The sequence below is a fragment of the Ornithorhynchus anatinus genome, chromosome 3 (genome assembly GCF_004115215.2).
Source record: "Ornithorhynchus anatinus isolate Pmale09 chromosome 3, mOrnAna1.pri.v4, whole genome shotgun sequence".
Lineage (NCBI taxonomy): Eukaryota > Metazoa > Chordata > Mammalia > Monotremata > Ornithorhynchidae > Ornithorhynchus > Ornithorhynchus anatinus.
The window spans coordinates 71260932-71285002 of record NC_041730.1 but is presented as its reverse complement, the minus strand read 5'-3'; the positions used below and the strand labels follow the sequence as shown (position 1 = coordinate 71285002).

The window sequence follows — 24071 nt, the reverse complement described above, 5'->3', positions numbered from 1 at the left end:
TCATGTCACCAAATCTAACAATGTATAATTTGGAACAATTAATACTCTATTTAGGGGCAATCTAGGATGGAGATAATAGCAATAAGAGTGCAATTACCTTACACATACCGCAGAGGGTATTGTTGAGGTTCTGGCAGGGAATATTTCTCCATCTGGCTGCACCACAGAGACTCTGGGGCATTGAGGAAATTCCCTTTTCAGCTTCTTTTCAGAATGAAACTGTAGCTTTCTCAAACCCAATTATCCAGCCTTTGATGGGACATTAAAAAATAACTGAGAGACAGCAAGATTTATTTGGCCAAGTGATACCAAAGGGCACCCCCTCCCCCCAAAAAACCCCCACTAAATCCACATAGAAATATCCATTGTGAATCCAGTAGGAAAGTGGACAAACCAAAGCAAAATAGACAGTATGGGGAAAATGGTCTTTTGTACAATTTAATTTTATTTCACACACATATGTACACAGGGACATTTAGTACACAGAGCAATTCTTAAGTGGAATAGTCAAGAAATGTCTTGAGAGGCAGACATTCTAATTCATTTACCGTACACACCGACTTCAATCATTACAACATTTTCATACAGGTGTCGAATTATGTCATCTTTTACTTGTAAACTGCCAAATGAAGCCCCATATGTCTCTACATTTACAAGGACAAGTCCAAATACTGTACTAACAAATCAATAAAACACTAAAAGCTTACACTGGAATGACAATACAAAGTTTACTGCAGAGGTGAGAGATCTAAGCTGTGATGCAGTTTGGGACTGCATCTGACAAGTAGCAAAGAGTAGATTTCTGTTTAACTAATATGTAAATATTAGTTTAGCAGTTAGATAGTCCTAACTATCCAACAGTGACTCCACCTCAGAGGTTCATAATACGAAACCACCAGACTATAACCTTGACTGTCTGAACAAACTACATGAGATTGGAAGATGATAATCTTGTTAGGGCTTTGTTAATTTAGCTTTTACCACTTATAGTTTTAAATATTTGTTATGTGTCACAACTGAATTTGGAAGAGAAAAACTTCACCTGCCAACTTCCACCCCCTCTTTCTTATAAATTGCATTAAACTTTTTGTTGAAAGCAAGCATTTGTTAAAAGACGGAATTTGCTCCTCTGAAAGCACCCTTTCTCCCATACCATCACCAAATATAGTTTTTAGAGGAACCCATATTTAAATCGAGATGGTAAACTCCGGTATGTTCTTTTCAAACTTATGGCAGGACTAAGTACAACTTGGAAGTGCCTACTAGAGAAAGCATAAAGTGCACCTTTTCGTTTTCCTTCTATTTCAATTGAGCAATGGAGCAAATACATCAAACAAGTAAGGATTCTGCTGTGAGACCCTTTGCTTCTTGCCTTGGAAACTACATATATAGTCATTATAAATACAGTGTACATGCAAGTGGCAAAATTTCACTAAAAAAAGAAAATACACATCTGAATTCTACTACAGAATTTTACCACCAGTGGATAACAGCTTAGCCACGGTTGGAAATAATACAATTTACAGAGAAATGAGATCATCACTCCTAATGGCCTTAATTTTTTACTCTGCTTAAAAAAACAACAGTAGAACAACAGATACATTGCTTCTGGACTGTGATCCCACTTTTTGTATATTAAATAGCCTCTGAAAAATCAATGTTCTTTAAATTGAGAAGTACTCATCTGCTTTCATCTTTAACAGTTTTTGGGGTTTCTCTTTTCATTTTCTTTTCCTCTAATAAATCATTTACCTACAAAGCTCTTTCCTTCTGTGAGTTCTTGGAGAAAAAAAATGGCAAAGAAAATATAAACTCTACACACATCAATATTTTGTTAGAAATAATTTGCACAAAATGCTATCTTATGGATTTCTTTCTTTACTACCAACGTGAACCCATCTAATTTGACATAAATGGATATGTAAGCTGAAAAAAGTGAACAGTTAAAATGGATATTAAAAGGAATGGACATCCTTATTGGAGCAATGTTCTAATAAACTGAGAGGAATATAAATTCCTCGCTATCCATGTGTTTTTTTCCCCACAACTTTGTGACGTATTTGCTAATAACCCAGAATATTTGTGTTGCAACAGAGCTTCTGTTCATTACTTGTCAAAATCACCTGCATGACCATGTTATGAAATACAGATCTGGGCATCTCTGGAGGGAAGGAAGCACCTTAAAAACAACAACAACAACAACAACAACAAAAAACCCCCAGAAAGTAATGGTGGGCTTGTCTCTTTTTTGAAATAATCGCTGTCATTTCAAACTCTTTTCCTGTTATGCAAGCTTTTTTAAAAAAAATCCCCCTCAGTTTGTGGACTGAATGATTCTTTTTTCTCTACATCACAAGAAGCAAGGCATCTTATTGTCATCTACTGAATATGTCCTCACGCTATACCACTGCAGGAAAATATGTGCCTAAAACTGGCTGTTCCTGTTCTGAAAGAGAATTTCTTCATATACTTTCTCTTGAATCCCAGACCACTTAGGTTCTTTTGAAAGAAGGTAACTGCTAAACCCTAGGAAACAGAACCCAGTAATCACCTGAAGAAAGTACATGTAAACATAGAACCCGTTTTGGTAAACAGTAGTATTCCTTAAGCATCTCAAAGGAAAACAATATTGATAATTAGAACTGCTGCACTGCCTCAACATCCTATGTAAAAGCTACTAGGTTCAACTGTATTTCAGAGATTGGGTTTAGATTCCTGAAAATGCTGATCTAGCCTGGGAGTGCAATCACAGTGTTTATTGATTTTCCTGCTTCTGTTGCACCAAGCAACACGGAGCATTCCCAATAACTGCCTTCTTTTTCCCTGCCCCTAATGTCAGGGAAACACTACATGGTCAGAGAATAACCCTATACTGTTGAGCTGGTATGCATGCCTCTGACTCAGGAGCTGACACAAGCAGGACTCGGCTGTAGAGAACCATGCGGAAGGGTCGCAGTCTGGGCTGATCCCACTGGATGACTTTAGATAGGCGCCGGACTGGCTAATCCAGCATTAGTAAGGACAGAAAACTAGAGGATCGCAAACAAGTTTCAACCAAAGACAGAGATATAGTAATAGAGAACTACCCTACACCATAAACCGGTGCTCCTTTCCATCGTGCGCCATAAGAATGACATTGCGATTGGAAGTCCAGATCAGGCGGGCCAGTCTGAGGGCGTTATGTGAACCTGGTGAAGCAGGTTGGACCGGGGGTACCTGGTAGGTCTTAATACAGCGAAGCTGGGGGGCTGAGTTCAGCATGCCAATGCTCCCCAGCAGGGAGGTATTCATCTGGAGAAAGACAAAGAACAATAAATGGAAGGAAAAAAAAAAAAAAGGGAATTACTCTCTTTTCCTCTTCCCTGATGGAACCTGGCTGAACCGATAGGCAGGAAGCACTTTCTCCCACTACATTCATTCATTTTCCTCACATAGTTTAGTTTCTCAGATGCCGCAGGTCTATTGGAAATACTGGAAATATTCCTGATGCAGCGGCCGTGAGGGCAGCGGTTCTAAATCGTCTTTTCATAGGCATGGCTGAAATTTAATTTGCAGGTCTCTATTCTCTTATTAATACTCAATTACAGATATTTTGTGGAACACACATTAATGTCACTTTATTGAAAATGGGTTTTCTTTAAAGTATGTATTCTTAATAGCAAAGCTAACAGTCACTCTTTCCAGACGATTAAATGAACAGAATGACTGCATGGTTTTGCGAATTGTGCTCTTTGTTAGGACAAGGAAACAGCAGAGTTGAGGAACAAATAGAGCGGGAAATGTTGATTCGGATCTCACAATTTGCCCTCGTCGCTTTTTGGACACAATCCTTTGACTCGGTCTCCCATCAAATTAAACTGAGAGATCTCAATCAGTATTTCAACACTGTCTGCGGCTGATCTTTTCTTTGCTTCCACCTCACACAAAGCCAGCGGGATTCTTGAAAGCTTACCAACAATGCCTTCTTACCAGTTAGTGCCTTACCTTCAGTCAATCTCATTGTTTCAAAAACTGTACTAGCTTTATGATTTAGCCTGTGAGGTGGCGTTTTAAGTAAATCTTACACACATCGCACCTTTTAGTTAAATAATATTTCAAAAGGGTACCAAGAGGCATTTTATATGACAGGTTATTAGGCAACCAGTTCTCTGAAATTATCTTTTGAGCTTCTTTTATTTGAAAGTAGCCTCCCATTTATTCAATTATTACACATCAATAGGAAAACTCTGTGGATAACAAATGAAATCGATGAAATCATCCTTTTCTTAGAGTAGTTCTCGATTCTTATGGTTCTCCCTTGTAAAACTTCCTTCTAATTGTATTCAGTTGTTGGGATTTGTGTAAAACCTACAGATTATGGTCCAACTGTATACATAAGATTTGACATATGAAACCTTGGCAAATCTTGGGACATTTAAGATGTGTTATTGCTGATATCATGTTCTGAATTCTGATCAGTGCAAAATATAAGCCATTACTTTTTCTGGCCCTTCTCAGCAGCAGAATGGTGTCAGAGAGTGTAAATCATGGCATCTCTAGCAGGGAGCATGCAAGCACCACTGACATTTTCACAATTTAAATCATCTTGAGTAATAACCCTTTTAAGATGACTAATGTTACTGATTTTCCTGCATTAATAATAGTGCCGAATACAACATAGAGGTGAAAAAAATCACTAGTGTACGAGGTCACATTTTAAAACCAAATGAATGGGTATATTTAACTCTTTCTGATAAAGAAGTTGAACGAAACACACGTTAAAAAAAGGGCAATGTCATGCTTGGTATTGGGGTATTGGGCTGTTTTGGCTAAAAATCAATGCTTCATTTCTTTTGGGAGGTCAACGGGAGGTTTAACGAATATTCCTACTTATCCTGTGTGATTTTTTTTTTTGGTTCTTCTTGCTTCCAAAATAATGGAATAGAATAATTCTGGATTTTTAAGGGTATAAATATAACCAAGTTTCCATTAAACATTTATAAATTAAAAAAAAAGAAAGATTTCATCAGGCATATTAGGTTTTCCAAAGATCAGAATTTCCAGATGAAAACTGCACAGCGGCTTTCATTCTTTGTAGACTTTTTAAAATGAAAATATGTGTGTGTGGAACATGATCCACTCGAAATTACTTAGTGCCAAGAGCAGACAGTGCATCTGACCACTTACCTTCCGTTTTGCTCCTCTACCCTCCTGACACGTTAACTGTGGTGCAAACAGGCATAAGATATTCAAGAAGCCTAGTAAAAGTGGCTATTATCTTCCCTTAGGTGACTCCCTGCCCTTAATCACCTCAAGCACACATGCTAGAACCTGGCCCTAGGTGCCAGTCTCCCTTTCCATGGAAATGTGCTGTATTAAACTCTTCAAGGGCCACTGGCTCATAATATTACCTGAGAAGTAGCACAGCGCCGTGTAAAGAGCCCGGGTCTAGGTGCCAGAGGCTCTGGGTTCTAATCCTGGCTCCGTCATTTGTCTGCTGTGGGATCTTGGGCAAGTCACTTACCTTCTCTGTGCCTCAGTTACCTCATCGGTAAAATGGGGATTAAATTCTTCCCCCTCCAAGTTAAACTCTGTGTCCCATAAGGGACAGGGACTCTGGCTAACCTGATTATCTTGTATCTGTCCCAGTGCTTAGTACATTCCCTGGTATATTGTTTGTGCTTATAGAGGACAAACAAACCCGTGGAAAAAACTTTTTTTTAAAAGTGTCAATATTTTGATTACAATTATCCAGAACTTAATTTTGAACTTGTTTTGAAATGAAAAGCCCATTTTCATTCCTCATTGCCGAAGTAATCGCCTGTTACATTCAACTCATGACTATCTGCTGCTGTGGGGGGATGGGTTGGTTCCAGAAAATGAAATATGAAGATAACATTCAAATTTTCAGCCAACCTACTTTAAAATTGTATTATCAGAAATGCTAAGAAATAGAAAAATCTGGGGTGGAGGGGAACGGGGAGGCAGGGTGGTGGAGGGCCCATTGTTGGGCAAGGATTGTCTCTATATGTTGCCGAACTGTACGTTCCAAGCGCTTAGTATAGTGCTCCGCACACAGTAAGTGCTCGGTAAATACGACTGAATGAATGACTGAATGAGGGGAGGAGACACACTTCACACTTACAACCCCAAGTGGATCCTTGAGTGAGGCAGGCAGGCATGGTTCTTCAAACCTGATTTGGCTGCTGAGCATAAACACCCAGCCCAAGGACAGACTTGGCATTCTGAGGGTGACAACATCATCTTCTCCCTCATTGCTTCCTGCTCAGGGAGAACCCCTTTGAGTCAGAGTAGGCGGTGGGGTGGGGCAGTTAAGATGGTGACTCCACTCATTGGCCTCTCCTGGCAGGATGTGACCCCACCCTGGAGAATGGTGGGATCCCTACTACATAACAAGGCAAGCTGGAGCAGTTCTCACCCTCTCCCTCTTACCCATCCCTGCTGGGTGACAGGGCAAACAGCAATGAAACTGTGGAGGGCCAAGCAAGTGAAGTAGGAAAGAGAACCTTCAACCACCCACACAGGTGCTGAGAAGAAAAGCGACGGCAGTGGTTAGAGGCCGAGAAGTGCTGCCCTCTTCCTCTCCAGGGAACTGAACTATGGGTCGGGGGTAAGAAGATCCCCTGGCTAGATTCTGTGGTCTCCGCAAGTATTGGATAAAGATTCACCCCCAACATGAACCAGTCCAGAGTGGCATCAGTGGTAGTACAGGAGGAGGAGGAGGAGGAGGAGAGAATGAGCTAGATGTGAAAGTGCTCATTAAATACAACTGAGTGACCGAAAAAAGCAGGCACAGTGCTTTCTCTACTGCCTCCCTGTCTTTCTCTTTGAAAAATCTTCCTCCTCTCGCTTTTCTCTCTTCTCTTTCCCCTCTATTTAAATTATGTAACTGGGTGCACACCAACTGCTCAAAAGTTTTATTTTATTTAACTCGTCTGCATGAAAAATTTGAAGTCCCCTGGAGTGCAGAAATAACAAAAAAATGGGTGGGGAGAGTCAAGACTAGATAATATTTCCAAAAAGTTCAAAAGTTGACTGTAATTTCAGGTTGGAATTCTTCCATCCCTTTAAAGATACTTCCTCCCAAACCTGTACCTTTTCATATCACTTTTCTGTTCTCATAGATGCCTGCCTGCAGACATTACTCAATGCAGTAACTGGAAATAGACTCTGACAATATTTTCAACATTAGTGGTATTTTACACACACACGCACGCACACACACACACTCACACAATAGCACTTTACTAATTCTCACTTGGGTAATCTTCCATCCAATACTTCTTACTAACATTCATTTCTCAGCACAGACTTAATGGCTGATAGCTTTAGTAAGGTCTTGGATTAATAAGACTTCATTAGGTTTTTCAAAATATATTACAGTACACTTACTGGAATAATATGAAAGAATTATCATACATCATTAGAACGAAACTACATTTGTCCAAACAAATAAGTAGAGCACATTTAGAGAGAGAGGCAGGGTGGTGCACGACTCGCTAAAAATGAACTCATCAACGTGCTTTGAAGCCACTTCAAATAAGGGATCCTTCATCAGAGCTCAGGAAGCAGTTTTAACACATTTTATTGGTAAAACTGAAGTATGGTCTGTTTAAAATTGAAATAGGCAGTAATGTTGATGCACTGAGCTATTCCAACTGCTGCCTTCACTTGGCTCTAATGTAAAGATCCATTCTTCCGATGTATCACGGGAAAGTGTTTCCGCATGGAAACGAAATAGATTGCATTTCCATGCAGATGCACTCTTTCCCATGGTACACTGGAAGAAGCCCTTGCCTGGGCTTCAAGAGAAATCGGGGGGATGCTATTTAGATTGTATATTTGTAGGATCCCTAAGTGGACTGGGTGTTGTCTAGAAGACATTCCCAAGAGACTGAGTCCCGTTAAAGATTATAGAAGCAAACAATGGAGGCAAACAGGAGAAAAGCAATATGAGGGGGAGGGAAATGAATCTTATAAGGAAATGCTGGTAGGCAACTAATCATCCCATACTGAGCTCTAAATGGAATGAGTACAAGAACAGTGTGATTACTAAACAGGGAAGAGGTAGCTCAGAGGGGATCTCTGAGGCCATCTTGGTTAAAAATGAGCTGATTAAGATACTGGGGGCATATATGAGACCCAGGAAAATGAGAAAATAAATTGGATGGGCTAAGGAAAGGGAGTCAGCAACAGATTTGGAAATGATCATGCTTTAGTGGAATGCTGTTAATTAAGCAGTTACTACGATGTTAGCTACAGGGTTTGGGGTTTGACTGAATAAACCACTGGCAGGCTGGGTGGGGGCCTTGTCCCTTATTTTAGCCTCCAAGGCAATTCAGTGAACTCACACTATCAATTAGCATTCTTATAAAGAAATATAGAGTCTGAACTACTTTGGAGACTCATAGGTCCTAATCTGAATTAGTAACGATGGCAGGGTTAGGGTTTTCTTTGCTGTTTACTTTCTATAAAGAAATGGTGGGCTAGGATTTTAGTACTGACAACGTGGCAAATTAGAATTTAGGCGATTACAAGCTACCGATGAGATACTGTGGGGGCATTAAAACAGTAAAAGAATAAATTTAACTCTTAGTGTTTTCTGTTTTAAGTACAGAATAGGCCATGAGGCATTTGATAAGTCGGCAGCCAAAGACTGCCACCCAGGAAATGTGCAGACGCTGAAATGCACCATGGGGACTTAATCACAAGCGTTAACATACACTGAAAATGGAGTCACATTTGGTTATGATATCAAAAACAACATCTCTCTCTTTTTATCCTGGAAATGCTTCTAAGAGCAATCAAATGGTCGTGTTTTCCTTTTGCCTAAATTATCTGCAGTTGGACTGAGGACTCAAAGCCCTTTATATATATATAAAAAAAAAAGAAACCAAAAAACTGGCTGGTGAAAGAGATAAAATGAGTAGTGCATATTAAGGGTAGAAAACCCTAGGAAACCCATCAGAAACCAGGACTGAGCCCCATTCTACACTCTCCCCATTTCCAGCAGCAGGACACTTACCTGCCAGAAGGAGATATGGCTATCTGTGTTTGAATAGGTGGCAAGATATCGGCCGTCAGGAGCAAAAGCCACTGCAGTTATAGGTCCTTTGTGTCCATGAATGGTCTAAAATAGAATATCAAAAGCAATCATAATTCACGTAGAATACTTTAGATTCTTTAATTGCTAAATTGTAACACATTTACATTGCGAGTTACATTTTACTTTTGTTAATGTTCGTGTCTGTCCTCTTCCACTGAGCAAGGAACAGTGTATTTGTAGATTATAAATACAACTACTAATAATACGGGAATGAGAATAAGGCTAATAGTTCTGACACATCTGATTCTTGCTGTTTCTGGAGGAGTAGCAGAGGAAAGGGTAGAAAATGGGCTGCTTTTCCAATGACAGTTTTTACCTATTTCTCCCTGTCTTCTATCATTAAATACCATGATTATTATTATTATTATTCTATCAGCATCCACACTGCTCTGGTGCTCTTAAGGCTCAAGCCTTAGGGCCCCCTTTTATGTGTAAGACCCTAATCATTCATTCATTCATTCATTCATTCATTCATTCATTCATTCGATTGTATTTACAGCTTACAGTCTAGAAAGGGCTATGGAGCCATGGATGGAAAGGGGAAAGGATGGGGCAGTCTGGGCAGCGGAGGAGACCTGACAATAATGGTGCCTCTGAGCTGTAAACTTGTCTCTAATCCGTAAGCTTTATTGTTATTATTTATTAGTTTCGGTTTATTGTTCTATTGTACTCTCCCAAGCACTTAGTACAGTTCTCTACACACAGTAAGCATTCAATAAATGTAATTGACGGTGATACAAAATACGAGAAGCAGCATGGCATAGTGGATAGATGATGGGTCTGGGACTCAGAAGGTCATGGGTTCTAATCCAGGCTCTGCCACTTTGCTGTGTGACCTTGGGCAGGTCACTTCACTTCTTTGTGCCTCAGTTATCTCATCTGTAAAATGGGGACTGAATCTGTAAGCCCCACATAGCACAGGGACTGTATCCAACTAACCCCATTTGCTTGTAATCCACCCCAGAGCTTAGTATGGTGCCTGGCGCATAGTAAGTGCTTAACAAATAGATAATTACTATTATTATTGATGGACCGATTGGTGCCGGCGGCAACAGGACTGTGCAGAGGAAACTCGTGCCAGAAGTTGTCAGGAAAGGTAGAATCAGTCATAGAATCCTTCAACCTGGGAAGGCTTTGAGACATAATCTGGCTGGGCCTCAGGCGGGGACCGGTGCTGCAGTGAAGCCAAGTCTGATGCTAGGCTTCCATGGCAGCGAGAGGCAGCTCAGCCCCTGCTCTCTGTGGAGTTGCAGGTCTAGGTGGCAAAGCTGGGTACCAAAATTCAAAAAAGGAAAAAAAAATCTCCTGCTTTGAAATAACTAAAACTGGAACAGGCATTCAGGGACTAGGGACAACTTCTTTTACCGGCACTCTGTTCGGTCTAACTCCACCCTCAAAGTGCTGCTGGCTTTCGTGACCTTGTTCATAGTCAAAGGCACAGAAAGACAATCTCTGAGGCCTCTAGGAGCTACCCGCAGGGTTACAGAACCACCCTGTGTGATAGCAAGTGCCACTTGCGGCAGGTCAGAGACGCTTGTTATTTTAAACTACTTGGTACATCTGGTGAGCCTGTTACAATTTCAGCTCGAGAGGTGCTTCAGCCCTCAGCGGAATGGAAATGTTGCTATTGTCGTCTGTTCAGAATCTCTGAACTTTTCTGATCTGTAAAAGGTGGGGCCTGAACTGACTTTAACCTCTATTCCCGCATTAGGAATGCAGCTGTATCGGGATCATAGGGAACACATAAATGCTTTGTGATAGGGCCAAACTCAATGGCCGGGATCTCAAGCACTGGGCTGGAAACAAGAGATCTTGCCATTTTGAGGGGCTAGAAACGAAAAGAAATAAATAAAACAATGCAATATGAATAAAAGATACTGGAAGCTTTTAACATGCAAATGAGTATCATGTCTCTCCACTTAATTGGACAAAGAAATCTGTCTTGCAAAGACAGAAATGGAACATAAAGACATTAATCTAATTCAAGAAATGCTATGAACAATAAGAGATATAAAGCAATTATCCCTGGCAGGAGTAGAATGCTGAATTGTTAAACGCCTCCTTATCTTGTGGAAGAAAAGGAATGGAGACAGGGCTAATAACAAAACATTTTGCACTCAGAGAACATTTTCAGCAAGTACTCTCAATGTCCTGGACAAACAAATATAAGTAATTCCATTTTACAGAGCAGGAAGGAGAAGCACAGGCCACTTAAAAGGAATTGTTTAATAGCAACACAACTGCACCTGTCCTTTCTGGAAAAGGCCATTCCCATCCCTTCGCATTATCTATCGGTCACATTTATTGAGTGCTTATTGTGTGCAGAGCACTGTACTAATCACCTGGGGAGGTATCACTGTGTGGATGAGCTCTCTTTCCTGGGTTCTTACTATTCAGTTTCTCAATCAATCCTTTCGGTGCAAAGCACTGTAATAAATGCTTGGGAGAGTACAATACAGCAGAGTTGGTAGTCAAGTTCTCTGCCCACAAAGAGCTTACAAACCTGAAACTGAAAGCTATTATAATCCACTTTGGAGAAAATAATCCTTTCCCAAGAAAAATGACACTAGTGCATTGGTCTGCAGATGAAAACCAATGCAGACCACAAAACCGACAGAGAAGCAGCATGGCTTGGTGGCTAGAGCATGGGCCTTGGAGAAGGACCTTGGTTCTAATCCCAGCTCTGCCACTTGCCTACTGTATGACCTTTGGCAAGTCACCTAACTTCTCTGTGCCTCGGTTATCTCATCTGTAAAGTGGGGATTAAGATAATAATGTTGGTATTTGTTAAGCGCTTACTATGTGCCAAGCACTGTTCTAAGCGCTGGGGTAGACACAGGGGAATCAGGTTGTCCCACGTGGGGCTCACAGTCTCAATCCCCATTTTACAGATGAGGTAACTGAGGCCCAGAGAAGTGAAGTGACTCGCCCATAGTCACACAGCTGACAAGTGGCAGAGCCGGCATTCGAACTCATGACCTCTGACTCCCAAGCCCGGGCTCTTTCCACTGAGCCACGCAAGACTCTGAGCCCCACGAGGGACATGGACTGTGTCCAATCTGATTATTTTATATCATCTTATGCAGAACTCCATCGCGAAAGACGCTCTGATTCTGTATTTCATCTTTGGTTAGGTTAACCATATCCGACCCCATTTCGAATTACTGAAAGCTATGTTGCTCTTCTGTTGCTACTCTCTTCCAACTAATACTAATAAAAATAATATTGTTGTGTGACCTTGAGCAAGTCACTTAACTTCTCTTTTCCTAAATGACCTCATCTGTAAAATGGGGATGAAGACTCTCAGCACACGGACTGTGTCCAACCTAATGATCTCGTATCTATCCCAGCACTTAGAACATTGCCTGGCTTTCATCTAATCGTATTTATTGAGCACTTACTGTGTGCAGAGCACTGTACTAAGCACTTGATAACTACAATTCAGCAGCAAAGAGAGATGATTCCTGCCCACAATGGGCTCACTGTCTAGAAGTGGGGAGAAAGACATCAAAACTGCTTAACATACCATAAAGAAAATAATAACAATTGTGGTGTTTGTTATGCACTTACTATATGCCAAGGACTGCACTAAGCACTCAGGTAGATACAAGACAAGCTAGTTCCACATGGGGCTCACAGTCTAAGTAGGAGGAAGATGTGAGCCCGTTATTGGGCAGGGATTGTCTCTATCTGTTGCCAAATTGTACATTCCAAGCACTTAGTACAGTGCTCTGCACATAGTAAGCGCTCAATAAATACAATTGAATGAATGAATGGATATTGAATCCCTATTTTGCAGATAAGGGAATTGAGACACAGAGACATTAAGTGACTTGCCCAAGGTCACACAGAAAGTAAATGGTGAAGCTGGGATTAGAATGCAGGTCTGACTCCCATGTTTTTTCTACTACGCCATACTGCTTCCAACTGTTCTCAGCTATGTTATATTGTCTTAAAAATACTTTTTCTCAGTGTTTATGATCTCTTCACTACACAGTTAAATTTATGTGTGCCTCTGTTCATTCTTTTCATGTGTTCCACTCCATCCGGAAAACCCAAGAGATGTGTCCAGCCCCATTTGCTTGTATCCATCCCAGTGCTTAATTTCAGTGCCTAGCACATGACGGCACTTAACAAATACCAAAATTATTATCATTATTATTATGATTAGACCCTGGTGGATTTAATGCCTTAAGACAACACTGGTAAACCTTTCTTGCCATTTGATCCTAAGTGGCATTTAAGGGGCACGAGGAGTTGGCAGTGTTATCTGAAGTACATTTACGCCACAGAGCCAAAATCTAAAACATTATAATAGTTCAGTCAATCTTCAATAATAATACTTGTAATTGTGTGATTTGTTAGCTGATTAACTTGCATCTACTCCCAGCACTTAGTACAGTGTTTGGCACAGTAAGAATTTATAAAATATCATAATTAATATTATCATTATCCTATGCAGATACTTAGAAATACCTCTTTGCTTTTGAATCGATCAATGGTATTTATTGGATGTGCTCTGTGTGTGCAGAGCACAATACTATGAGTTCAGGAGAGTAGAAGTTCAGAGTAGTAGCTCTGCTCACAGTACGCTCTCCATAAATACTACTGATTGATTAATTCTGATTACTCTGTCTCCCAGCCCCCTCAGCATACTTATGAACTTTCTATTCATTTCTTTTAATTTACTTGTGTTTATTATTTACATCTCTGTATGTTGACTTGTCTTCCTCACCTTAAGCACAGGGACTGTGTCGTGGAACTATTTCTGTAGGTCCCCAACACACTTTTACAATGTGCTTCAAGCAATAGATGCTCAATAAGTATCACTGATAAAGATGATAGTAGCACCACGCTACTAGACATGCATATTCTTGAATTCCTTCTGCATGCCAACAAGTAAACTTTGAAAATTTATACCACTGTCCTAAGTGAAATCAATGAAGATCAACGATTCATAAATATCAAGTTTCAGTGCAACATTTACAATATCTGACAGACTGCAGTTTTTCACTCCACCAATGTCACAATTTTGTGGCTTTCTATTTACACTGTTAAATAGGAAAAATGCCGCAATGGTAAAAGTGAGGGCCTTGTTCAATACGGCCTAAAGAAATGGAAGAAGGCTCATTGTGGGCAGGAATGTCTCTGTTGTTATAGTGCACTCTCCCAAGTGCTTAGTACAGTGCTTTGCACACAGTAAGCGCTCAATAGATATGATTGAATGAATGAATGAGTGCATGAAGGCACAGCAGTGTCTTCTCCCAAGAAGAGTGCACAGAGATTATCTCTTCCTTGGCCACAGAAAGCATTCTTAAATCAGGCCACCTCTCTGGCAGTGTTTGGCCATGGGGGATCATTATCAAATCAATCAATCAGTGGCATTTAGTGAGCACTTACTGTGTGCGGAGCACAGTACTAAGTTTTTGGGGAAGTAGAAGCTGCACAGCCTAGTGGCAAGAGCATAAGCCTGGGAGTCTTCTTCTAGTCCCTGCTCCACCACTTGCCTGCTGTGCCACCTCTGGCAAGTCGATCAATAAACAGAATTTAGTGAGCACCAGAGCTCTGCACTAGGTCACTTATCTTTGCTGTACCTCAGTTTCCTCACCTGGAAAATGGGTATTAAATACAAGTTTTCTCTCCTCCTTAGACTTTGAGCCCCATGCGGGACAGGGATTAAGTCTGGCCCAATTATCTTGCATCTAGGCTTTGTACAGTGCTTTGTACTAAACTCTTAAAAAATATTACAATGATTACAACATGAGTTGAGACGCATGATCCCTGTCCTCAAAGGAGCTTACAACCACAATAATAATTCAAAAGCATGTCCTGCTTAGATGGGGAAATCAAAATAGAGTCCTTCACAAGTAGGCGGTTGGGGACACTGGTTGCTTGCTTGTCGAAGAAGCAGCAGCATCACTGGGTAACACCCCAGGTGTCTGAGTAACCGTATTATGATTGAGAAACAATGTGGCCTAGTGCCTAGAGTGGCCTAGAGCACGGGCGTGGGAGTCAAAGGACCTGGGTTCTAATCCCGGTGCCGCCACTTGTCTGCTGTGTGACTTGGGTAAGTCACTTAACTTGTCAGTGCCTCAGTTCCCTCACCTGTAAAATGGAGATTAAGACTGTGAGCCCTAAGGGACAGGAACTGTGTCCAACCCGATTATCTTGTATCTACCCCAGAACTTAGTACAGTGCCTGGCACATAGTAAGGGCTTTACAAATACCACTATTGTTAAGATTATTTAATATGCACTGGCTCATCCTGGTGGAGAAAGCGGATCAGAAGAGGTGCTCTTCAAATTGCCTGTCTCCACCCAAATCAGGTTGACGACAGGATTGCTCCTTGTGAGCATCAACTTTGCCGAGTTAAAAAGGCAACTAGAAAACTATCAAACCTCAAAAAAACCCATGCAACATGGGCTATTATTAGAATGCTAAGTGACACAGAGTCCAGCAGTCACCTCAAAAGGAGAACAGCATTTCTGGCACATGAACCAGGCAGGTGCAGAATACGAATCACAAAACAAGCTAAAAAAGCTATTGGATGGACAGCTCACAAAACAGCACGCAGGAGAGATCATTCCTCCCCAGAATAAAGTCTTACAGGTGTGAGCTTCACAATTAAACGATCACTTATTTCAAGTCTTCCAAACCTGCCCTGAGCCATTCATGAATATCTAATGATCCCACAGCAACTTCTAAAACTGAAGCAATCATCATATATTGTAACAGGTGCCAAATGATGTTAGATAATGAAGACTGTTCTAGGTATGATCTGTGTGTCTCCTTGACATCGCAAAAGAAGTAGCAGCTTATTTCATGGCTGACTGGCATTCAGAGAACTACTAAAGGCATAAAGAAAACAAAGACATCTTCCTGACTGACAGCTTTGTTTGTTATCCAAGGGGTGGCAGAAAAGGGAAAATGTCTACTCTAAATAAAAGGAATTTAGGAATGGCGGAAGAGTTAAGGGATACTGTAAAATATTGTAAAATCCAGGGTGGGGGAGAGGAAGAAGTAAGGGAGAGTCTTCTTTTTTTATCTCCCTACCATCCCTCCATCCCCAGTATAACCAGTTTTGTTAAGATTGTGCTAGGGTCTCATCTAAGATAAACACCTCGTGTGGAAACAAACTGAAGGTAGAGAAAATATTTGTAGACACAACAATATCACTTCCCTGAAAATCCTTTAAAAATAGGTCACTGGTCAATAAACATCAACTGCCAATGACAGGAAAGCAAAATAGGCTGGGCAAAGTTAAAAGAAAGGAAGAAGGTTTTGATGAGCTGCCCCCTGCCTAAACCAAACAGCTATTGAGAATTCTCAGTTCTGATCTCCAGGACCAATATTATTAAGAAATATTACCCTGATTCCTCCCCAGGTCTCTCAACCAGATTAGGATATCTGGATATAGATTGTTTTGAGATGTGTTTCCACTATGTCTTATAGTCTGCCTACTTACTACAACACAAGAGAGACTATGTTTTGATCTAAAGAAGGAAGGTTTTGCTTTAAACCATGGCTCAAAGCTCCAATTAGCAGCTAGTTACTACAGAGAGGCAGTGATGATGAAACGCTGGCCGCTCAGCCAAGCACCCAAAGACAGTGGAAAGAGCACTGGGTTTTAATCTCACCTCAGACATCTACCAGCTGTGTGACCTTGGGTAAGTCACTTAATTGCTCTGGGCCTCAGTTTAATTATCTGGAAAATGGGGATTCAATAATGTTTTCCCTCCCCCTTAAAGCAGTAGTCCCATGTGGGACAGGGACTATGTCTCATCTGATTGTATTCTATCTACCCCAGTGCTTTGTACAGAACTTGGCTCATAGTAAGTGCTTAACAAATGCCACAATTATTATGGTGAAATTACATTTACAGACCTGCAATTTCTCCAATTAGTACTCTGATTTAGTGAGATTTGGACGCATCATTGCAAATCATTAAAATGTATCTGTATATTCACTTCTCATATAAAAATTTCAGGACCACAGAACTGTAGAGCATGAAGGGACTTTACAAATTAATCTAATTTATCCCCCTTGTCTATAGGAAAACTCATCATAGACACTTTTTCAACCTGAGGTTTTCCAAACACCCAAACTCAGCAATAGAGTGAACCTATTTTGAGATCAGCATCCCTCCTGGGCTCTTTCAATTCCACTGCAACTACATTAATGACCTCCCCCTCTGTCCAAACAATAAGACTTGTCTCCATTCTGATCCTAATTAACCTCTTCTGATCTAACTTAGCCTTTGAGACGCTTGACCAACTATTCTTCAATAGTCTCTCTGCCACTGGGTTCTAGAACACTGTTCTTGACTGCTTGCCTCTGACCAGACTATCCATTATTCCTAGAGCATTAGTGTTTTCCTTTTGCCATTTTTCATAACCAACCTTTTCTGTTATAGATCCAAGCTGCGACAGCTCTGAAGGATTCCCGGGTGTCTAGGCAGTCTCCTCTATCTTGCTCGACCCAGTGGGAGAGAAGCCTAATCTCTGCAAACCGGCCTGCCCAGAATGGAATGGCCAAACTGCCAGAGCTAGGGGATTATGTAAAAGGAGGAGCAAAGGGGCTACCCAGTGCCTCAGGGAGCATTCCCCATCCAGGCTGCCTTCCCCAACTTTTGGAACATAGGGACGGTAACAACATTTTATCCCCATGGACTTTATCCCATGCCTGCAATGGTGGAGGTATCCAAGGATTAACAATAATAATAATAATAATTATGGTATTTGTTAAGAGCTTACTATGTGCTGAGCGCAGTTCCAAGCACTGGGGGAGATTCAGGGTAATCAGATTGCCCCACTTGGAGCTCACATTTTTTAATCCCCATTTTTACAGATGAGGTTACTGAGGCACAGAGAAGTTAGATGACTTGCCCAAGGTCACACAGCAGACTAGTGGTGGAGCCAGGATTAGAACCCACGACCTCTGACTCCCAAGCCCGGGCTATTTCCACTGAGCCATGCTGCTTCTCTAATTTACCTCATCCAACTACTGGCTTAATTGAGATAGTTTACGATTGGTATTTGTACTGCTGAATTCAAATTTTTTTCATTGTGATTTACATTATATCACTTGAGTAAGATGCCCCGGTCTCCTTGACTTTGGGTTTGAACTACCCTCTTTGAAATGACTTCCTCGATTTGCCTCAGGGCTCAGTAGAGAGATTTATACTTTTTTTTTTTTGTTTAAATAGTATTTGTTAAACTCTTCCATGTTTCAATCACTGTTCTAAATGCTGGGGTAGTTACAAGTTAATTAGATTGGACAAAGTCCCTGTCCCACATGGGGCTCACAGTCTAAGTAGGAGGGAGAACAAGTATCCCCATTTTACAGTTGAGGAAACTGAGGCACCGAGAAGTTAAGTAACTTGCCCAAGGTCACACAGCAAGCAATTGGCAGAGTTGGTATTAGAACCCAGGTCCTTCTGACTCCCAGCCTGTGCTCCCTCCACTAAACCACATTATTTCTCAGCTTGGCTTAGTTGTAAGAACCTAATAAGTCCTAAAATGGTGAGTATGAGAAAAAAAGCCACATTACACCTGAAATATTTTAAAAGCCTCATTTTCACACTGGAAAATAATTTTAATAGCATATATCTTCCCATAGCCATGTATAACTACTCAAGTTTTTCCTCAAGTATCAATTACAGCTATTAAATAGACATTGAGTCATTTAAAATATCTTAGTGTTTGTAATCCATTCTCATAAAGCAAGTTGAATACTTGGAAAAATATTAAGTAGCAATGATAAATTATAAATTTAAATATGTACCTATTAGCACCCTTATGTCATACACAGAACACTACATCAAATGGGGATATTAAGGACTGCTATAAAGTGACTGAGTGCTTTAAACTGCTGCTATACATACATTACCAAATCAGTTTAATATGCTATCCTAATCTTTATTTGATCAGAAGATCAGTGTGGGAGGGGAGGAGTAAGAAAGGAGGTAGTAAAGTGCATGTGTTGACCCCATTTCATGACTCTGTGGGCCAGGAAGTGTCTGAAGCAGTAAGCATTTAATAAACATTATTTCAGGTTAAAATGAATGACGAAGAAGTAAACCATCATTACTGGGACCAAGGTGAATAAATACACTGCATACATAAAACTTTACATTAAAACGTCATTTGATCATTTGTCACACAAATATTAATGAACTAAGAAAATGCAAAGGATAGGATTTTTCTGCTCATCAGTTTTTAATTTCTATTTTTAATTTACAGAAATCTCTGCTCATGTGAATGCAAAGTAAAACTAACTTCCTTCTACAAACAGGTGGCAAATATAAGTTACCTAGAAATGAAAAAGCTCCCTTTTGAGGGGCCTACAAAGAGCATGGTCTCCTGTATTTTAGAACTGCATTTGTGCTTGAGCCAAGGAACTCCAGCTAATTCTCGATTATTCACAGTGATGTGTGAGAGACTTGGCACAGGCAATCCCAAACCACGGATAATCAATAGGAACATGCAAATTATGCAGCGTGCATGCCAAGCTTTCCCCTCATTAACCTGAGTAATTGAAAGTTGCCTGGACAGCTTCCTTGGAAGGAGAGAAGCTATAAACTGCTTCTAAGCACTCGCACCCAGAATAGACAGGCCTGAAAAGCTTGTGGAATGAATCTAACCATCCCCTATCCTTCATCCCTTTAGAAGTGGCATTCCAGAGAAAAGTCAAAATCCCCCCTCCCTTATAAAGTCCCTGACTATTATGTAGTTATGTACAATGGGGGTGACTTGGATCAACTTCCTGATACGTTTCTTCCAAAAATGTTAGAGCTAGGGCTCTCATCCTATCGGAGATGTCCAAATATAACGGTTCTCGGGGCCCGGAGAATCCAAATGCCAGCCTCTCTTCCCCAATCCCTTAGCAAGGTAAGGATGACCTCCAGGTTTCTCTACATAGACTGAAAAGCATCTTCTTCATGACACTCTGAGCAACCACCAAAATGAGCCTTCAGAAGGTCCCCAAATAGCACAGTACTGCATAAGCCACTCTTGAATAATTATCTCCATATAATAGAAATGGTTAAAGAGCAACATCAAATAATCTGAGTAAAACTACCTTAATTTATTCCAAAGGGAGAACATCTGGCTAGAACTAGGGGAAAGGCTTAACTGTAAAAACATTTCTTTTTTAAGCTGTATTATTTCGAGTGTGTGTCTCCATTTTCCTTTGCCGTTATCTGTGCTGAGCTTCACGGTGCCTCTAACAGTCTCTCTCTCTTTCTTTGTTCCTATGAACCTGTGAGAAAGACAGCTGAAGAGACCAGAAGTGCTCTGTGTTTCTCCCACAGCAACTCTGCAGAGTCTCCTGCTGCAGGTTAATTGAGCACAGTTTAGGTTGAAACCTGCCTACTTGGCAAGAAGTACATATGAAAAGGGAAGCACAGTTTTAAATTCCTTTTCGAATTACCATGTGTTCTGGGTTAGTAGGCTTCTAACCAATGAGGTTTCACTGTAACACAGTTGCTACAAAACAGTATTGAAATCAAATATTTAAAATTAATGAAAAAGACTTGATCACTAAGGGTACATGACCTTTGTATGTACGCTGTACGTACAGTACTTTACAGAATACAGATTTCAGGATGCTCATAATAACAGGAAAGAGAGCACCAAAGCAACAGCCCAGCAAAGTACACGTGCACTGTGTAGAAAGAACGGTGCATTGATTAGTCTTTTTAACCACACCTGCAGGCCCAGATTAAAACCTCACATTGAATAGCCCAGTGTTTTAGCATTGAAAGAAACCCATATGGAATATGGCTGACGAAACCCAACTTAAACACTGACCAGAGCAGCTCAATAAGGAGCAATCTACTCTCCAAAGTATGTGCATCCTAAAGGTGCTCAACAAATGCTAGTCAGTCAGGCAATGGTATTTATTGAGTCCTCACTGTTTGTAAAGCACTGTACTAAGCACTTGGGAGAGTACAATATAACAATGAACATAAACATTCCCTGCCCGCAACTAGCTTACAGTCCAGAGGGACAAACTACTGAGTGAATGAATGAAAAGGAATTTGAGAGGAGAGAGGGGAAAAAAAGGAAACAGGAAGCAAAGGGATTAGACTGAGAGAAAAGGAAACTGACAGAAAAGGAGAAATGAAATGATGAAAAAGATGGAGAAGGGGAAAGAGATGGAGAGGGAAGGAGAAAAGAGAAAAAGGGGGATTTTGATTCAATGAACAATGGGTGCCATTGCTGCCTAGGCCATGTATGATCCAAGTGTTGGTGTGATCAGGGATGACTAGAGCTGCCCTCAAAGAGAAGGAGGACAAGATAGAATCAAAGAAGGGGGAAGAAGCCTGGCTAACTTTCCTTCTCCCCTCTGCTGTTACGCTCCTTATTTATAATGATAAATATCAGTTTTGTTGGATAAAGTAGCGAGGTCCTTTTGTGAGCCTGTAACATAAATCTTTATTTCCCATAGACGCATAGGAGCCTTTTATGCCTTTTCTATTTGAACTGTTGTTGTTTGTTAGTTTTTGATACTAAGAGAGAAGAATCTACACTGATAGCTAGAATCCAAATTAAATTTAAATGACATGGTGTAAATTGGGTAAAATAAATGAAATGTTTGACAACCAACTAGATCAGCAGAAATGTATGTGTTGGCCCCAAATGCCTTACAACTGGACAAAGAGAATATAGTATATACAAAGCAAAAGAAATACTGTGGTCCAACGGAGAGATAGTAGGCTCTACTGGAATATTTACTTACTGTATGTCAAGTATGAGATACGTTGGCTTAAGCAAACCCTTGTGTCTTTAATGTAATCACTTTTGCCTAATGATAAGGAAAACTAAAAGGCCAATTAATTATAAGATTCGATATTCAGACCATCAAACTCCTTAGCACTTAACAAGCAATTAATATTTGTCAATGAAAAATGTTTTGGTAATACAAAGGTGAAAATCAATAGCATTAGCACACTTGTTGCACTCTTCACCACTGACAATTTATCCAAATAACTGCAATCCTTAAGGGAACCCAATTGCTTTGATGTTTTAATTTACGTGCTTCCCTAGTAAATGTTAATCCTTTAAAATAGAGATTTACCTTTTGTTGCTTGTTACTCTGGGTGGACTTCGTAATGATCATCATTTTATTTACATTATAATTTACAATGACCTTCTGGCAAACGTTAATCTTTTCAAACGAAGATTTCTTTTTTGTGTCTGCTACTTAATGTACACTTAAACATTTACCCTTTTATTTATCTGTCAGGGAAAAGATCAGATCCTCAAATCTATGTTACTCAATCAAAAGCTTTCTACAGAACCACTCTGGTTTTTTTTTTTTTTTTTTTCAGATTTGGCTGGCTGAGGACGGGAGTTTTATCACTTCTTTAGAGGCTCAGTAGGTTAGATGATTCACTTGACTTTAGAAAATGGGATTTTAATATGAAATGCATTTTATTTGGGTCTTCTGAGATTGAATAACTTCGCACTACACATATGCTGCTCTTCATTCATTATGTAACTGGTAAATTATGGGGATTATGTTTATATCTCTAAGATTTAATAATCTTAAATACCAGTACTACAAAGAAACATGAAGAATTGGCATATTGCATTAACTTCTATACAATAACAGTTATTTGTTTAAAAGAGTAGCTCCGATCTGATTTTTTCTATGGTTGCACAGTAACCCAAGGAAGATAAAAACTGTAGAAATCATTTTAAGTTACAATAAAAGGGGGTTACAATATTAAGGAGAGGAATTCTTTCAAAGGGAGATACGGTATCTTTGGGAAGACATGTTTGTGTCATTACGGCAACTATTTTACGGCAAAGGATTTTTATTTAAGTCCACCAAGATGCATATTTAGATAGAGAATTACACAATAAGATAGCTTCTGGAATCTGTAGGAGTAATTAAGCCTACTGATTTTTAATTTATGATTGCTTAGGAACACGAAGAGCCTTTACAAAGGAGCCGTTCCCTACCTGAAGATGCTTTCATTAAAATATGCCACCATGAAAATCAGGTTATGGGTTTTAGTTATTAAGGATACAGCAATCATTCCAAAAGGAGAGGGCAAAGCTCCAGAAGTCCTGAATTTCAACTCTAGCAAGCTGAAGAACTCTGTGGAAAACTATGATACACATTTCTTCTTTAGAGATGGCAAAGCTAACATGACAGATCTGTAAGTGTCCATAGGATGGTTTGCTGGCCTAGGCAGGTGTGCGGGCACACCCTATCGAGGAAAAAAAAAAATCCTAACAAAAATACCCGGAGCAAGAAAAAGACCAAAAATATTGATCGCTGAGTTACTGAAGAGACAGCCGCACTGTTTGACATATGAACTGTCCTATTTAAGAACCCACTGGTCAGTCTTACGGATAGGGGGCTACATTCAGTGTCACTAAAAGCTGCCTTCTTTGCCCAAATTTGCTTATTGGGTACTCACAGATGATGGGAATTAACTTTGTAGTGGAAAAAACAAGCCAAACAGAAGTCTGTCAAACACGAGAACACAACTACACATTGAACATTGGGATATTATAGAAAGACTATTCTAGCACCGGTGCACAGGCCCCTGTTATGAGTGACCGGCAGAAGGAACCTGAAAAAGGTATATACACACCCAGTTCTCCTAGAATGTGGGAGCTGTGTTCTTGTGAAACCTTTCTGCTGTAAGGAAAACTTGTGTCGTAGTATTCATGGGTCTGATACTGCAAGCAAGTGCACATGCATAGAATGAAAACCATTTCTTAAGGTTCCGAGTCACACTGTATCAAAACAGACTTACACTGTTGGACTAAAGTTCCTTAATTCCCTCAAAGCGTTCTAACTGAAAAGCATAGTGAAATACTCAGAGTGAAATGTGCATTTTTGCAAAATTGAGTGTACAAATAAGCTTCATCATAGCAGTGTCAGTAGCCGATAAACAGATTTCCATGAAAGACGCAGCATGGCCTAGGAGATGAGTACGGAGAAC

The 24071-nt window shown here is 40.3% G+C and overlaps 1 protein-coding gene across 2 annotated transcripts in view; it reads right to left on the bottom strand.

The window, feature by feature from the left end:
• Positions 1-413: 413 nt before the first annotated feature.
• WDR7 (WD repeat domain 7) overlaps positions 414-24071 on the bottom strand; it is a 447173-nt gene continuing 423515 nt past the window's right edge. For both annotated transcript variants that reach the window (XM_029059993.1, XM_029059994.1), the window contains 2 exons: positions 9026-9130; positions 414-3291 (listed from right to left, as the gene is read on the bottom strand). In XM_029059993.1, the coding sequence (XP_028915826.1) occupies positions 3088-3291; positions 9026-9130 (309 nt within the window). In that variant the 3' untranslated portion in view covers positions 414-3087. The remainder of the gene's footprint in view (positions 3292-9025; positions 9131-24071) is intronic.